Consider the following 19,212-nt stretch of genomic DNA (forward strand, 5'->3'; position numbering starts at 1 on the left):
ACATCTGAGTAACTATAGAGATGAGATGAGAAAGTTGTGAAATGCTTATACGAAGACCATTTGCTCAGACACACACTGCCAGGAGGGAAGTTTTTTGAGCTGAAAGTTAAGCGGCAAAACGGATTAATTCTTTTCTGGAAATTTCCCTAACTTTCAGTTACAATCAACAGATCAGTGAACTTTTTGGCTAACTCCTGACGGCATGTCGCCGTTGTTCTTTTGGCCATTCTTTAATTATTTTACGTGACGCCATCTTGCCTTCTCTATAACTTCACCGTGCCTTTCAGAAATTATTGTAGCTGTTACATACATCTCAAACTAAAGAAGAATAAGAAGTAGAAGCAGAGTGTGATGGACAATAATTGCCAATGTATAGATGATAAAATTCGTGTCTGAAGCTGACGGTCAATCATCGATAGAAAAGTCAGAAGCCATTGGCCTTCGTCGCCATGTTTGTGCGTGTGTCACGTCTGAACCATTTCATCAACGCCTGATGTAAATATTTCGCAAGGTTGCCATAGAAAACCTTAATGTCACTCCACGAAAACACGAGTATCGTTGTGTCTCCGGACCTTGCTGGATGACAACTTTTTAGCCAACAGAGCTGATTTGAGTCGAGGTACATGATGAAGAACGGAACAAGAATAATATATTTGGACAGGAATTTGTGCTCGCAGCAATACTTATTTCGGCACAGGGACAAAATGGAAGCAAAATTCTCCTGCTGTATCTTACACACAGGACCACCTTCCATTACGCCCCCGTCGATCAATACTTTTCTCAATTATTTAGGATTAGATGGACAACCCCCTTTCGCTCCTTTGCTTCAATGCGATCTGAGGCTACTGGCCTGGCGGCGAGTGCCATTATGTGAAGCTTGGGCCTATGTCCACCGAGTAGTTTCGGCCAATTGTGGGATGCGTGCCCGCCTGAAGGGTTCTTCTCCGTGTAAAACATGTTAAAGTTGCAGAGTGGTAAGACAGACAAAGGAATCTAACGGAGCTTTGTCCTTCGATTTTGGGGCTTTGCTCCCGTCCTAATCCATCCGGATGAATGGGTACGGAGGTTTCGAACCTATTCTTTCCTTGTGGCTTTGTTATAGATCGACGGCGTCGAATAGGTAATGAAGGGTTTCGGCAACTCCGCTCTCCATTGACTTGTATAGTAGGATCGCCCCCGTTCCCTGTTCTAACTCGGAGGGAGCCGAATATGCCTAGTTGTGAGTCTCCCTCAACGAGACTTAACCTTGCGAAGTCCTAAAAGCAAAGAAGCTACTTCATGCTTCATGGCGGACGGACTTGTCTGCGCGCCTGACTAGTGTGGCGACTGTCGATTGCTCGTCCTCACTGGGGAATTTCGTCTAAGCAGTAGGGAGGTTCTCCCTCCTTTCTGCTGAGAGGATAACAACCCTCCTTTTAATCCTTGCTAAGCCTTGTTTATAGATCGGACTTCGCACGTAACCGTGGACCGTTACCTGAGTTGTGATCAACACTCGGGGAAGCCATCCTAATGCGGAGGTGAGAATCTCGGAATGTGGCTTCCCCTGTGTATTCCATCTTGCTGAGATGCTATAAACGCTCCTTGTTTTCGTTACGGGTGACCTTTTTTCTTAGAACAGGGGAGCAAAACAAATACCTATCAACGCGCACTCTCAAAGGACTGATCTATCCAAACAGATCGGCGACGAAGTGCTTTGTAAGAAAATTAACAAGTTTGAGAACGTTTTTGCCAATTTATAGAGGAGTCCAACCCCAACTCCGCTTGCTCTGTTGTCATATTTCACGAACGTTCATCAACTTTACATGAAGACTTTGCGTTATCTATGTACATCGAACGTCTGAGACGTACGGATTGTCCTTCTCTTTAGGATTCGTTGGCAGTGCATGCAAACCATTTCTTGTTTTCTTGTTTTCCCCCTTTACAAAGATTTTTTTTTTTATCCACTTATTTTGTAGAAGAGAGGAAAATCAGGTTTCCCCTTGGGGCAGAGCGTGAGGTATGAACACATCGACTGCGTTTTCAAATAATAATGTTATGGCGTCTCGGAGTGATGGAGAATCACTCATTCTCACGTGGGCTGCAATGAAAAATGAAGCGATGATGATGATGACAAGTGAGTTCTACATGTTTTTGTGATTTTTGCGGGTTTTTTTTTTTTCCTTCTTCCCTGTTTGGTGTTTGCTAGTTGCGTTTATTGATTATGTTTTCGCCAATAGAAGAAGCGATATTCAATAAACTGTTAAGGATGACGGGTATCAACGACAGTTCGTCGGAAAATGTCGGTCGCGCTCTAGCCATGATGGCAAACCAGAAATATAACTGCATTAGCGTGACAGATGTTTTGAATTCTGCGCAGACAAGTAGGGCATGTGAAAAGTACCAGCAATTTATATTCCTCAGCAATCCAAAATCAACGTAGTAGAATAATGTCAGCTTTAGAAGGGCAGTGTAGAACCTAGGAGTTGTCACAGAACATTGATAACTCCCATGTAAGAACCGTAACCATTCTGATAGATTGAGACATCCCAACTCGGGTTATTCTGGCGCTGCACAGTTCATGTGAGCCGGCATTATGTTTTTCCATTTTGTTGGGATGAATTTTGATAATGCCCTAGCGAAGAGAAAAGGGAATGAAGATTTGGGGGGGGGGGGGGTCCAGATTTTACGGAGGCAGTTTCAAGTGATGTATTATGTAGGCTCTACAAGTATACATGTACAGTATCCGACGTTACGTATATTATGTTACAGTACATAGCACCTCTGTGCAAGGCCTCTAACTGTTGAAATGATCGGAACCACTAGCCCATTGGAGGATTCTTCGATTGGTTTTCTCAGTAGCATAATTTTAAATCGTTTTTCATCGCTACAACATAACTGGCTTTGTAAATCATTGTGATATGTTTGATTTGATTTATGCATTAATTTTTTTTTTATCACTCTGTATGTATGCTACACTGTTTTATCTATGTAATAACTGATGGTGTGTTTTTAATAATTATTTATTGGACCCCTTTTAAATTCAGCGCCTGCAGAAAATGCTTGCAACACAAAAGTGGAAAATAATTTCATATCACATCATAATCATAACGACGACTTGGGGTAGTGACAATTTCAAAATACTTGCCTCACATCATGGGTCAAGATAGCTTTACAGAAATAGAATAAAAAGCACATTGATGGAACCGGAGAGGTTAAATCAAAATTGGATGTGGCCTAAGAACGCCAGGAAAATTTGCACTTTCGCACTGCCTCCACCAAACAGTAATATCATCAGAGTAATCGAATGTTGTGATATAATCACCTCAGTCACTACTATAGTCTCCCATTGACGTATTCACAAATCATCACCAAATTCTGTTTTTATGACATGAAATCAGAAGGCAAAAAAAAGGTGCACTCTACAAAGTACTAGAAAACGACGGACCAAAAGTAGCGACGAACCATGTATTGACATTAAAAGAAAGATATGAATATCATGTTTTTTCCCTTCAGCGCTTGTTCAGTAGAAAACTGGTGATTATAGATTTTGTGCGCGGAGATAACAATGCCAGAAAATCAATAAATACCGTCTAGTTGATATTGATGTAACTTCATGCGTGCATTATTATTGTCATGCCTTTCCGATGTAAAGTATCCAGGGCATTTACTCTTTCATTTCTTTATTGTTATTCTTCCCTTTCTTGGACAACAGCTCGCACAGATATAAAATCAGTGTTTTTCCTTGAACAGAAGAATAATAGACACCTACAGTCAGCCTTGCTTAAGTCGACCTTGCATAAGTCGGCAGTCCAAGTAGATTCGACTTAGGCAATGTTGACTGTATTTTTTTTTTTCAGATGATGCAAATGATACTCTTTTGATGATTGATATTGTAGGTTTATGGATATCTTTCGTAACTTCGATCTGCGAAGCACTGCCAGTAGTATTTTTATAACAAAAGTGGATTCTTCTTCTTTCTCGTTATCTCACAGACACCCACTCGGGCAGACATTTGCTGTCAAACTCCTCTCACAACAAGCCTGCCTGGGAACAGTGCGATTATGAGAAGGCCCACTTGCCCGGGCTGTGGGTGGCATTCTACGCTTTTGCCGTCATTATCTTGTTCATCGGTAAGTTAAAACAAAACAAAACAAAAAACAAAACAAAGCAAAACAAAATCATTTTGTTGTCTTTGATTTGGTATATCATTTTGTTCAACTCCACTGTTTAAAGAATATCCTCCTTCCCACAACTGGCTGTATACCAAGTGAAAATATATCGAAAGAAATGGAGGGTGAGACAATCGAATGGCAGGTAAGCCTGTATCAAGTGTAAGGATTACAATCATAATATTTTACAAATTCTAATAAAAAGGGGTATGCATTCAGAAAGCTAAGAAAAAAAAAGAGAAACAAGCGGAAGAAAGTGAACGACATTGATTAAAGATAATTGGATCCAGACAATATAAGAATGTCAGTGAAAGAAAGTTGAACACGAAAATCTAGGCAACTCAATCCCAAACAAACAAACAAGCAAAGAAGGGGTTTGTAACCACTTTTGTGTTTAAAACTGGAGTTGGCCAATTTTTATTGCATTACGCGAGTGCGTTATTTCAGTCTCGCTGCTTTGCGTTTTAAACGGCATTGCCGATGGACAACGTATGGAAAAGGGGGGTATTGCCAGATTGATGTTTTCTTTATAACCAGGACAACTCGACTCACATCCAGTCTTTTGTAGTTAAAGACACTTAATTCTCATTCATCCTTCAGTCCTCTTTAACTCTCTGAGATAGGCACGTTAAGATTTCGTAAGCAGTTTATATCCCCCTCCATTCTTATAAGCGCTTCACAGTGAATTATCAGAACCGCGCTTCTTCTGAGGAGGCCTCGAGGCACATTTAGTTGTACTTCTATTCATCATTGTGTCACTTGTCTGAATAGGGAGACATTTCTTGATCTTTTCAATCTTTTCAACAAAGATTAAAGATGACAAATGCCTTTATTCACTATGTGCAATCGCATCCAGATACATATGCACGACGTGTGTAAACAGCAAAGATCAGCGTAGCCTTTCGGTAGTCTTTCAAAATAATCTTAAGTAGGCATTTAGAGCGAGGCTCTGATTGAAAAGAATTACAGCGGAGTCTCTCACTATGGCTCCCCCACCCCGGTCCATCTAACCTTGGTTGTCATGGCGACGGATTATCTTCTCTCTCTCTCCTCCAGCTATCGCCATCATCTGCGATGACTTCTTCGTGCCATCTCTGGAGGCTATTTCGGAGAAGCTCGAGCTCTCCGAGGACGTCGCCGGGGCCACTTTCATGGCCGCCGGCTCGTCGGCTCCGGAGCTGTTCACCTCCGTAGTCGGGGTCGCCTTCGAGAGCGATGTCGGCGTCGGGACCATCGTGGGCTCGGCCATGTTCAACATCCTGATCATCATCGCGCTCACAGCTGCTTTGGCCGGAAAGGTCAGTAATGAATGCCCAATGTGGGCGCATAAATAAAAATGTCAATTCGGTGATAGTTTTTGAGTCAGTAATGAAAGGTGTCGTTGACGGTTTCGTTTCTCCGAACGATGCGTGGAGCCCACTTTTCTCATACACTCCTTGCCGTTTCTATCTTATTCTGAGACCGAACGTGATGATCTCCCTGTACACACTAATCTTCATAACGAACCCTCATTTTCCATTCATTCACTCTTTCTCAGTGATATCATGAGCCTTTAGGCTTCCTGTTGCATAAAATGATTAAGAAGAACAAACAAACAACAACAACAACAACAACAACAACAACAACAAAACATGCATCCGGAGTAACCTTGTAATTATTAAATAAAAGCAGCAGTGAAAATGAAACTGTTAATATCAATACACGTGTACACTGATTTTTTAAATAGTGAAAAATCAATATTCTGCTATGCATTACTTCAATGCGTTCTACATCTTGATGTAACCGGAATCTCAGTCGATGTGCTAGCACTTCCATTACGTTCTACAATTCCCTCTCATGAAACGTAGAGCATTAACGTAGAATAATAACTATGTTGTTGCAGCAATTGATGTCATTCCTGTGTTAGTGAAGGTGTTCACTCAGTCCGTTTACTTTGCAGTCTATTGCTTGAACAACAGTTCATTCATTCCTCATCACTGCGAGAAGGATATGCACGATTAACGAATTAGTACCTGTATGTCTTTTTCGCTCATTCATTTTCGCCATTTCTCCCTCTCGCCTCCAGGTCTTGAATCTTGACTGGCGCCCTCTAGCGAGAGACAGCATCTTCTATCTGCTCTCCATCGCGTGTTACATCATTTTCTCGTGGGATGTCTACATCACATGGTGGGAGGCATTATTGCTCCTCATCCTCTACATCATCTATCTCGTCCTCATGAAGTTCAACCCTAAGATCATGGCAGCGACGGATCACATAACCTGGTGAGTGTACACAATAGAGTATAGGCCTTATACACAGCTGCTGTGCACACTCCAAATCCGATTCGGGGTCCCGTGGCCGCCTGCATGAAATCGTAGAGGGCGCTCGTACGGAAACTCGTTAAGTGTCGTATATAAAGAGCTCGTTTTTCGTTGTCTAGCATCAGAAGGTCGTTGTATGCTCATAATTGTAATCATTAAACAGTGAATAATCGGTGATTATTGACGTCGATAAAAGGCAATTTGTCAATCAGTTGCAGCAAATAGGAATAGTCTTTTTTTTACTTCTTAAAAAGAGTTTAGTTCAGGAGATTTTCAAAAAAGATTTTCTCTTTTAGCCGGAAGAGCTGTATGCCATCCACTGTATGCCATCTCCCCCCTGAAGAAAGCAAAATGTAGCCTTGCAGTGTGACATAACTGCGTTGTGTAAGTTCGAATGATCAGAATCTGATAGTTTGCGGAATCTCCGGGATGAACGCTTGAATGCATGCATATGAGGGTGATGGTAGATTAAAATAAAAGGGGTACGTATAGTTACCCACCCCCATTCTGTCAACTTAAGCTTTTTAATACCCAATGAGTCTGAGTTTAAGTGTTAAGCTTGTCGGATGGGGATTTTCTACAAAGTTATGACCTTGTTTTATTCATATCAATGAACTCTACCTCTCCTGTTGCCATGGCAGCGGAGGATTCTGTCGAAATGACGTGGCCCCCTTGGACGAGGAGGCAGCGGTGGAGCAGACTCCAGAGGCAGTCCAAGCACAACCAGCTGAGGGGAACACCGCCGAGACAACGGCGGAGCAGAAGGGAAACGCCCTACCCCGCAAGCTTCCACCTCTACAACATCCAGCAAACGCGGATGTGGTACGTTTATCAGTCTGTTCATTTACACGCGCCTAGGCCCCAGATTGTTGAAAGAGTGGCACTGCCTAAATTAAGTCTGTCGGAGAATGCATAAGTGCAAGGATAGAAAACGATAAGATTTAATTGACGGTTTCTAACTTCACTCATGCTCTCATCGATATTTGAAATATAGCTTTTCGTCTTCCATTAATTTTCATTACGTGGGTTGCAAAATATCGAAGGTATACCGTGGTTACATTGCATAATAATCCATTCATAACATAATGACATTACTTTTGTTCTAAAGAGAATGACGAGAATTTCAATCAAAGCAGTGATTACCTCTAGACTAAAGAATGATTAAAACTTTGAAATTAAGCTAAGTCAGTCATGCAGTGGCCTAGATTGCCTCATGTGATTTAGTTTTCAGCGATGAAATCTCACCGTTCCAAAATGTTCGCAATTATTATTTCTTTCCCCCATACAGGACAGGAAAATATCCGTGCTATCCAGTGCCTCCACCACACTCGCCGTTCCCAACGCCAACAACAAGCACATTTTCCACCACGTTAAACATGGCGAGCTGTCATCCAACTTCGTAAGTCCCATGCGAACTTAGTCTCTTTCAGTGCGTTTTATGTTTATTTTTATTAACTTTCTCCAATGAGAAACACAATAATATTTATAGAAGTCATTATTGTTCTTTTCCGCCTATGGCTCGAAGGTGTCACGAGACTGAATGATGTGTTGGTGCCATAAAAAGCCAAAGTGAATGTACATACTCTGTGAAACATTTGGCATTGGTTAAAAAAAAAAAGATAAAGAAAAGAAACCTTCTTTTTGACACGACATGACTAGATGATGATAATGATATTGGCTATTCTTTCCAGAGTTAGATGAAGCGTAAATGTGCGATACCATGGACATTATTTTAGTGGCTGCCCATGTAGTGATGTACCGATGTACCGATGTGTTGGCTCAGTGAGTAGAGCGTCTGCCCTCACAATCGGGAGGTCGTGGGTTCAAACCCCGGCCGCGTCATACCAAAAGACGTTAAAAGATGGGAGTTGCTGCTACTTTGTTTGCTGTTCAACAGTTGAAAAGGTTAGAGCAACGTCGATCTGGCGCTGCTCAGTGGCTGCCGGGCCCACGATCAATTGGGCAAAAAGAATTTCCATTCTTGGACAATAAAATTTGGAGTTTATATCCAAAACAATTATTATTATTATCATTATTATTATTATGTAGAATAGATATGCGTGTTATAGGATGATGTTTTCATTCGTAAGGTTATCGACTTTATCTTAGTGGATTTAATGTTTCACGTCGTTCGACATTCAGGAAATATTTTGTAGCATTTTGTAAACTACATAGGGAACAGAAAGTTATTCTTTAATATCATTTTTGACAGAATTCAATTATCCAAATTAATGTAACTTTTGTTTTTCTCATTTTCCATTCACCTGCCGATATCTTTCACCCTTGCACATTCATTTCTATTTTCCTTACCCCCTGATCACTGCCGCATGCACTTTGTCTGTAAACCTCGTTTCCTACCATACACACTCATATTTCGTTCATCTTGAATGCACTCCCTGTACCTATATGCATAATTTCATCTGTTTCACCTGTTGTCGTGTGCTGTGGATTCTCGCGCTCGCGCAACTTTGCCAATATCTTACGCATTTGCGCCTGCGCAATGGTGCCCTGTCTCAATGCAGACATCATCAAGCTATGACCTAAGGAAGCTAGCGCGCGATAGCGACAGCCGCGCGAGCTCAAGGCCAAACAGTAGCCTCTCGAAGCCACCCGTCGGCTCGCGGCCCGCTTCCCAATCCTCCTTCGTCAACGGCACCAGCAAGCCCGTGTGGAATAGCAATAATGGAGATGTGAACTCAAACAACATTCCCATGACGAAGACAAATGGGAGCGTGAGCCAGCAAAACGTGAACGCGGTGCCCAACGCCAACGGGAGGGCGAACATCAAGAACGACCTGATCGTGGGCGACGTGGAGAGCTTGGGCGGCGAGAGCCAGGTCGAGTACGGGAGTCAAACGCAGCTCCTCAGCGTGCCTAACGGCGGCCTGCGCGACTCTGATTCGGGCATCCACAGCGCGCAGCGCACACCTGTCATTCCTGACACCACTGACCCACCCTCTGACCCTTCCTCCGATCCTAACGATCCAAAGAGACGGATGTCACTCGTCGATGGACACCACCACCACCACCATCATCACCACCATGAGGACGGCAAGGCGGAAGAGAATGGCCACGCCCAGGTAAGGACCCCTCCCCTCTTTTCTTTGACTGAAATAAACCGTAAGGAACATGAACGATGCAGAAGAAAAAAAAATGCACACACGCACCAACAAACACACTTACGCACACCATCATAATTCTTCTTCCGTGGTGGGATACAGAGAACAAAAGAGTGCAATGATCCCCTTTATTCCGTCATGCTTGTCGGGTAAAAACTCATTAGGTGAAAACAATACAGTTCCCTAACAATCGATGTGTGTGTGCGAGTATGTGTACACACACCCACACACACACACACAATCTATATCCAACATACACACACGCAGGCATGCGTTTGCTCCACTAAAGGCTCCCTACTTGATAATGATTGAAAGTTATAGTGATCTTTTCTTACTGAGATAATGACTTACTGAAATGATAAATAAACGAAATCCAACTGACGCAGAAAAGAAAAGAAAAGAAAAACATGAATATAATAAATAATCATTTTTTTTTTTGGTTAACATATGTTTATCGATTCATCTATTCATTTACTTATAAATCAATCAATCGATCTTTCCATTGTTATTTATACTTTTAGGAATGTAAATGGCTTTCAATATGATGCTTTTACCATGATTGTATGATACATTCACACATTTTTATGCTCATTATCAGGACGGGGAGAAGAAGGAGGAGGAGGAGGAGGAGGAAGAGGAAGAGCCCACCCTCCGACCCATCCCGTGTTTTCCCGCCATCAACATGTACTACCCTGACAAGGAGATTCTGGCTGACACCTGCGGCTGCCTGCGGTATGCCCTCAAGTGGGTCCTTTTCATCATCAGCTTCCCATTCATGTGCGCCTTCACGTGGACCATCCCCAACTGCAGCCTGCCGCACCTCAGGTACGTGGGTCAGCGGAACACCGCTTTTAAGACCTTTTGACACCTCCAGCTACCACTGACGATAGTAATAATTATAGGGTCATCCCACGAGACCGACACTCACGAGTCATACAGCCCACGAGTTTGACATTGAAAACAGGTCCATGAGTCATACAGCTCACGAGTCATACAGCCCGTGAGTTCGACACTAGGCAAGCTAGTAAAGCCCATGAGTTCGACACTAAAGGTAAAAACAGTCCACGAGTTCGACAGATACAACACGGGGCTTAATGTGTCGGTCTCGTGGGCCTTGTTTGCTTAATGTCGAAATCATGGGTTGTATGACTTGTGAGCTGTATTACTCGTGGGCTGTATAACTCATGAGCTGTATGACTTGTGGACTGTGTGACTCGTGGGTGTCGAACTCGTGACGTGCACCCATAATATGGTTAAGGTCTTTATTGACACTGTTTAACCAGATGTCTCTGCCATTATTACTTCTCTAACCTTGCCAGGTAAACCTATATACCTGGGTCGAGAGAGACATGGCTGGTGAAAATGATATCTTGTCCAAGGACAGTGCGGCAGCCTCCACATAGTATGATGGTGTCATTCCAACTCTTCTTGTAGTCTTGTAGCCTAATCAGTACAACGATTTTACACTGACTGTCTTCTGCGTTAACGCTAGTTATGTCCGCACAAGAAAGAAGATTATCAGTAGACTCCTCTTTTTTCTGTCTTTTTTATGTGTTTCCAGAGTCAGGGAAAATGAAATTGTCATGCATGAGTAATTTTTCCATGCTTCCTTTCTTTTCCTTCCATCTTCAGGAAGTATTACGTCGCATCCTTCCTCTTGTCCATCTTCTGGATCGCCGCGCTCAGCTTCGGGATGGTCACTCTGGTCATCAAGATGGGCTGCATCCTCAATGTCAACGAATTCACCATGGGCCTGGTCATCGTCGCCATTGGCACCAGTGTCCCGGTGAGTTTTTTTTTTTTTTTTTTTTCACTACCAAGTCGATGTCGGGGAGGGATCCTATTTTAACCCATTGCTCCGATGTTGCACTGTGTTACCGTCTAGGGAGCCTTCATTTGTTTAAAAAAAACGCGTTGGTGACCTTCATTTTAGATGAACTGAAGCCCGTGTCTAATATATCGCAATGTTAAAGTAGCTACCCCGTCATGGGAAATCTTTCCAGAGGTATAGACGATGGTCCTTTATGCTTTGTGCTCATGCTCCGAACTGGATTACTGAACGTCCCATTAGCTCAGTGTTTGTTTCATTTTAATGTTGTGATAATGATAATGATAATGATAATGATAATGATAATGATAATGATAAGGATAAGGATAATAATAACGATGATGATCACTATAATTATCATGATTATCATCATCATCATCATCATCATCATCATCATCACCACCACATGTAAGGCCGGGCGTTGTGGCGTGTGCCTGTAATCCAGCTACTTTAGAGGCAAGAACGGGGATATGGCTCAGTTGGTAGTGCGTCTACCTTCACATCCAAGAGCACCGGGTTCGAGTCCCGAGTATCACTGAGCAATGATGTGTGTAATCATTCCGTCCCCTCTAGTTAGAGGCAAAACACTCTGTCCCTCGGATAGGACATTAATGGAGGTAACCTGTGTGTGTTAGCCACGACACAAGCACGTAAAAGATCCCACTTCATTCATTCATCGCAAAGAGCAGGGTGCCAACCCGGTGAAGTGGTCCCACTACCACCCACACAAGAAAACGGGCGAATGATGCCGACCCCTCGTGTTTCGCCCCAGGTGACTAGCAATAGTCAGGAAACGGTATCAACCAGGCTCACTGTGCCATACGCTTGAATGAATGAATAGATAAATGAATGAATCACATGTAAGGCCTACCTATCATTACCACCGTCATAATTACCCAGAATGTTTGTGCATTATTGTTGCTATGGTTTGCTGTTATATATGTGTTGTTTTTTTTCCGTTGTCGACTTCCAGGATGCGCTGAGTTCCATATTGGTGGCCCGGGATGGCTACGGGGATATGGCCGTCTCCAACGCCATCGGATCCAACGTTTTCGACATCAACCTCGGACTCGGCCTTCCTTTCCTCATCCGAGTCCTTGTCAAAGGCGAGAACATGGCTCTTCTGGGCCCCGAGGATATGGTGAGCTCTTTGTTTCTTTGTGTGTCTGTTTGTTTGGGTGTTTTGTTTGGATGTCTGTTTGTTAGTGTGTTTTTGCTAGGGTGTTTGTCAAAAATCTGTGGATCACTTGCTTAAGGGTGTTCACTCCATTCAACTTTTGAAAAACAAAAATATGTTGTTGTCATTTGAAGATCAGTACATATACATTATTTTATTGCCTATCGTGCGACAAAATGTGCGAAACCTTTTCTGATTTGTGAAAATTTTTCAAGTGTATTTTTTGTTCAAATATATTCATCCACAACCTATTACAGACAGATAATGAGAGATAGAAGTGGCAGGGGGTAGGGGAGTTGATAAGGTAAGCTGTATGCTGATATAACTCGTTATTGCAAGACATGTTAAGGACATCAGCGAAACACGTACAAATATATTCGTGGGTGAAATAATGGATAAAGAAGGACTGAACAGACTATGGACTAAGAATGATTTGATTTCATTTAACCACTGAGGAAGTGATAGCGAGCTTTCGAACTGCGACGTGATGGCTATAGCCCGCCGCACACTGTACGACTCACGACTATACGATTGACAAGTCGACTGACAGACTTTGGATCTGAAATAAACACGCGTGTTTACTTTTATGCTATTGTGATTCATTTCGCATCCACAGTCTGTCAGTCGTAAGGTCGTGAGTCGTGTAGTGTTCGGCGGGCTTATATTAAGACGACGCTAATTAGGCCAACAAATGGTGTTCTGCACATGCGAGACAGCTGTTTCCATTGTCCAACCCGGGAGGCTGCGTCGTACTAGCGTTTGCGTCGCGGATCTAAAGCTCGGTATTGAATGCTGTCCGCCCAAGGGCTGGGCAATGAAGATATAGTTACATTGCCTAGGGCTACAATCACTGCAGCAACGGGACTCAAACCAAAAACCTCTTGGTGTTTCATCTTAACCACTCAGCCACAACACCTCTGTGCATAAGGAAGTATGATGAAGGGTGCACGTCACGAGTTCGACACCCACGAATCATGTGAGCTCATGAGTCACACAGCCCATGAGTTATACAATCCATGAGTTATGCAGTCCACGAGTTATACAGCCCACTAGTCATAAGGCCCATGAGTTTGACACTAAGCAAACAATGCCCACGAGACCGACACATTATGCCTCGTGTTGCAATGTCAAACTCGTGGGCTGTCACCTTACCTGTTGTCGAACTCACTGACCTTATTTGCCCAGTGCCGATCGAACTTATGCGCTGTATGACTCGTGGACTATGACTCACTGAACTTTTTCAATGTCGAGCTCGTGGGCTGTCTGTCTTGTACGTGGGTGTCGGTCTCGTGGGATGAACCCATAATGAAGACATTTTGGCAGTTGCATTGTTCAGTTGTTGGTTTCATTACTTTACAGTAAGAATTTTATTTTTACTCTCTATCTATCTATCTATCTATCTATCTATCTATCTATCTATCTATCTATCTATCTATCTATCTTCTTCTCGTATACCACCAGATAAGATACGAGGACGGATGGTATGGCCCGATGCCTCCACACGCCAAGTTCGGCTTCATTCTCATCCTCGTCCTCTTCCTCACCATCATCACGTTCACGGCCGTTCGATTTCGCCTCAACGCCGTCGTTGGTGTCTCCTTCGCCGCCATGTACGTCCTCTTCCTCGTCTACGCCTTCATCCAGGAGCTCTTGTGTGAGGGGAGTTGCTGACGGCCGCTTCAGCGACAATACATCATTGTAAATCAGCCAACATCTATCCATTGGATTTAATGTCTTAAACACACCAAACATTTTTCTTAGCGAAATCGACAACTAAAGTGCACGATGACTTTCACAACATAGAAAATTATGAAGCGGCCGTAATTTATGTGACTAAAAAACAATAATAATCAACGAAAATTGCTGAATTAACCCGATGTTTGCTAGAACTGAAGACATGTTTTAGAATTTGTCAAAGCCATATACATTACAGTGCTGCACAGATGGAATTTCCTTCGACGGAATGTTCAATAGTAATCATGAAATGTTTTATCGTGCACTCTAATCTACCGGATGAACATGCATTCAGCGATTTCCTTATCACAAATAGCAACAACGACAAATCTTCATGTGTCGCAGTTGGCTACCAGCAATTTACCGTTGGACTCGTGTGCTTGATGAAAAATTTATATTGTATACTTGTCAGCTATTTGTGAAACGCAAATAGAAAAAAACATGAAGCAAAGACGATGCAATAAAGAATGTCATCAGGGTATCAATAGCCATATTTGTTATGTAAAGAGGCAAAAAAAAAAAAAGAGACAAGGACAGAACTTTGGGATAACAATGAATTACAGAACATAAAGTAAATTTCGCCATTTTTGTTGGAAATCATGTGCGCTTTCAATCTCCCAAGATATGCGCTTGAGTAATAAAGAAGTGATGAGAGAGAATTCTGAGAGCGAGGATTAGTAGATGAATAGTTAGATAGGTAAGAGATATATTTGAAAGCAGGGAGAGAGAGAGAGAAAGAGATGAATGAGAGAATTGGTAGAAATATTTGGCAGTCAGTTTGGCAATCGTCATTGCAGAAAGTTCATTTTCACAGATCGCTATAAAGGAAGTTTGCAATTTCTGGAGAGAGTAGATTCCGAAACACTTGAAAAAACAAACAAGCAAACAATGCAATGGCCGTGCGGCTTTGTTTTCATTGTTCTTTTTGTTTTCCATTGCCCGGGCAGTATTATCACTGGGCGTAAATACTTAGAATTTCAAAAGGATGATAGTGGTTCAGACGTTGACCACTTACTGCGATACTTCTTGCCATTTTAACATAATATAAGAGCGAAAAAAAGACCGTCCAGTATTTTCTTTTCCTCCGTAGCTAGTTTGTTTCGAATACGGCCTTATAGATGGCTGTGGTATTTGAGTGTACTTAACCAATTAAATTGGGGGGGGGGGGGGGAGGGGTCTCAGCATGCATTTTTGCACACACACACACACGCCCGATCATCACAAATTTGGCGAATCCCAGTGTTGAATGTGTCATGGCAATGGAAAAAAAAAGTTGAGCCGAGTCCATGTATAGTGTGCCTTAAACACAATAGCAACGAAAAACGAAAACCAATGGCTTGCAGTATCGTATTTCATATCCCTGTTGTTGGTTTTTTTAATTTCATCTTTTGCTCATTATTCTTTTTTTTTTCTCTCTCCTCAATCTGTTTAGGTTGATGTGGTGAATTATTTCCTCAAGTATTCACGTGAGGAACGTGATACGCGTTTGACATTATCGTGAGTCAAGGATAACTGCCTCTCGTATTGAATAGTGGAGCAGTACAGCAATATCATTATCAGCTAGCATTGCACACTGTCATGGGAAGATGTTGTTGTGTGTGTTACACGAGTGTACATAGAATTGTGTGAGCGATGCAGCTGTGACTTTTAGCGGTGGGAGATTTTATTATTTTCTTCTCGGAAGCGAGTTTCTCGGCGCACATAAAGCTAGATGGAGGAATAAAGAACCTTGTGGGTTTCTTTCCTTTTCTGAATAGCGTTGATTCTTCGAGAGAAGCTCCGTTCCCGCATTTCCAACGAAAGAAAGAAAGTGTGTGAATTATCATTTGTAGAGAGACGTGTATCATAATTACGAAGTTTATCTTGTACAGGCAGAAACGAACTGGACCGTTATACATATTAATTATTTTCAAGATTGTATATTATGGTTTCTTACAATTTTCGCACAAACGTGGCCTACTTCTATTCGTTATGTGCAGACACACAAAATGTGCTATGAGCACCGGTATTCGAGGAGCCTTGTAACTTATTTTCTAATAAACATGTGATATTAAAATTTACAGACTCGTTTCTTCTCCCGTGATTTCTGGAATGTCGTTCCGCCATGTCTATATCCGTATCATGTGACTTTTATTCAGACAGTCCTGTCACATTTTTTTTTGTCTTTATTTTCGTTTTGTTTGTTTTGTCGAAACGTCAGGCCATATTATATTACATAATCTATCTTTAAAAAAGCAAATGTATATATATATATATATATATATATATAAATAGGGCTTTGTCAAGTCAATGGCAGATTCTATTTTTATTAACATAAAATCTGCCATTGACTTGACAAAGCCGTATGGGCGAAAATTCGTTAAAACTACGTCTTTCATGGAGTTTTCTTATGAACTACTGTTGTGAACCAATACTTTGTTGGACTCCGACCAGTATATATATGTATATATATATATATATATATATATATATATATATATATATATATATATATATATCATCATCATCATCATCAAAAACAAAACTGAAACGAAGTTCATGCTGTATTCCCCAACAGTTTATTTCGTCACATAAATTTTCGAGCGATTCGCTCTTTCAAATGTTGAAACTGAGAGAACAATAACAATGTTGATGAATACAGCATGAACTTTGTTTCAGTTTTGTTTTTGATGAGTATCACGCCAACACGTGGACAACTTACTCAATAATGACTGTGATAAAAACCTAAAATGACATTAGAACGCTCTATACTGGCGAGGAAAGCGCATGTTTTAGAAACATGTTTTAATGCTATTTTAGGTTTTTATCATATGTGTATATATATATATATATATATATATATATATATATATATAAAACTAAGAATCAAGAAATAAACTAGTAATGCATTATTTCGCCAAGAAAGAATAACTGTGGCTTTTGTAATTGATGATTTCATCTGTTTCTTAACGGGAATTATCATACCGACTTCATCCTACCGATGATTATTTATATATATTATATAATATATGGCCTGACGTGTTTATTGAGGTATCAATGTTTGCTAGAATTGAATATATTTCACCTAGGTTTATATAAGGGAGAAATGGTCATGGCATTTCTCTGTAGGACATTATACCACGCACAGCAAGCAATCAACACGTTATAAACCATTGTTTCAATACTGGACATATACTGTTCTTCCGCAGACTTTGTCTACTTTATTTCCACATTAAAAAACAAACAAAAACAATAACAGAAGAAAAAACTGTACATCACTGGAGCGAGTTATCGAAATCGTGTCAACAAACGGATACAAATTATGACTGTTATATACACGCATAATGATTATTATTCTGCTAGAGTTGTGTGTGTGTGTGTTTTTTTTTTTGTAACAATGAGGCGAAAGGAAAGAGGGCGATAGTTTGTATCTTTTTTTTCTCGAGAAAAATAAATAATTCCTCAGACAAAGGTCACCTTTTAGATGCAGTACTAAACATGAATATATAATCCAGCTTTACATTTTTCACACAAAAGCGATAACATGGCTATAAGCATTTTTTTTTTTTACAAATAAATACATAACAGATATTGACGATACTTTAGAATATGATCACACTTGCAACATACAAATAGAACTACACTTTTATATACAACCACGACGCTCTGACACAAGTCTTCAAAAAATGTTAGAGGTCTATGTATGCGTGACATGATGAAGAAAAAGAAGCAGAAAAAGAAATAATTATAGTTATGATAGCGCTGTGCAATATTTCAAATGGTACAAAATGTATATATATAACGTAGAAGCTGTACCTTTCTTCCTGCGTCATCCAAATGAGGCGAAGGCAAATGCTTAGTTTACAAAATTCCACAGCTTGATAGAAAATCGCCCTGACTACCTGCGGACAACTTCTTCCCAAGTTGAGCAACTGACGCATTTAAATGTTACACAAACGTGTACATATTTTGCGTAACGAAGGTTACCATGAAAATCCCAAAGTTTTTGTTGAAACTAACTTGCGTACACTGTGAATACAGCACTCTGAAACCAGTTTAGCGTGTCCAACTTTCAATTTTCCAGTTCGCAGTATGAGGGCAAATACTTAATAATACCAAAATTATTTGTCATTCAATATCGGAGAATATAACATATGCAACGATGACTGTGCTCTTCTTCCAAAATACTCAAAACAGAAACCCTGGGGATGAGGTTGCCTTGAATACACTGAATACATTTCAAGGGTGTCTCAAATCTTTTTAAATTTTGACTGAGCAGTATAACAACCCTAATAGACATAATTATCCCACTATAGTCCTCATTCACAAGAATGTCTCCTTTGTCGCATATATTATTAATTCGCCCCAATGGTTGTAACGCAGACGACGCAAGGGGCGGTAAAGCATTTCTACAAACTGTAACATTTTTTTTTTTCGCCGACATATTTATCATTATGTGTGACGTATACAATTCTTCTATCTCATAACGTTTTGTTATGTCTACAGTTGTTTTGTGAACTATGATCTTCGTTAGATTGTGAATGTTCTTAAGTAACAAGGTGTCAATTAAACAACTGCTAAATGAATTAAAGAATAAATAAACAAAGCATGTCTGTCACATTGTATCTCGTCAGCTGCCAAAAACATTGATTTGACGTTAAACCCGTAATAGGTCAGGGGCAAAATTACCGCATTAGATATCTGAATATTCAAGTATAATCCCATGAAAATATTTACGAAAATAACTTCTCTCCTATACAGCCGTCCTTGTTGTTCACACAAATTACAGCTAGATAAAAGAGATATTGATTTAATCTGGGCTGCTGCCATCAAAAAAAAAAAAAAAAATTCAAATGCATTCTTCCTATTATAACGTAAACATGTGGTGGAATAATGATCCGGACTTAGTACCGTCTGAGGCAAATA

At 40.9% G+C, this 19,212-nt stretch overlaps 1 protein-coding gene across 2 annotated transcripts in view; it reads left to right on the forward strand.

The window, feature by feature from the left end:
- LOC140244189 (sodium/potassium/calcium exchanger 3-like) overlaps positions 1-16,367 on the forward strand; it is a 45,446-nt gene extending 29,079 nt beyond the window's left edge. Inside the window, exons 3-12 of one of the 2 annotated variants that reach the window (XM_072323820.1) lie at positions 3,972-4,109; positions 5,205-5,446; positions 6,214-6,410; positions 7,091-7,271; positions 7,738-7,848; positions 8,972-9,529; positions 10,167-10,393; positions 11,201-11,354; positions 12,370-12,537; positions 14,035-16,367. In XM_072323820.1, coding sequence (XP_072179921.1) covers positions 3,972-4,109; positions 5,205-5,446; positions 6,214-6,410; positions 7,091-7,271; positions 7,738-7,848; positions 8,972-9,529; positions 10,167-10,393; positions 11,201-11,354; positions 12,370-12,537; positions 14,035-14,244 — 2,186 coding nt within the window. In that variant the 3' untranslated portion in view covers positions 14,245-16,367. The remainder of the gene's footprint in view (positions 1-3,971; positions 4,110-5,204; positions 5,447-6,213; positions 6,411-7,090; positions 7,272-7,737; positions 7,849-8,971; positions 9,530-10,166; positions 10,394-11,200; positions 11,355-12,369; positions 12,538-14,034) is intronic. The other variant, XM_072323821.1, reaches the window with a different exon arrangement.
- The last annotated feature ends 2,845 nt before the right edge of the window (positions 16,368-19,212 follow it).

Source organism: Diadema setosum, chromosome 21 (assembly GCF_964275005.1).
Source record: "Diadema setosum chromosome 21, eeDiaSeto1, whole genome shotgun sequence".
NCBI lineage: Eukaryota > Metazoa > Echinodermata > Echinoidea > Diadematoida > Diadematidae > Diadema > Diadema setosum.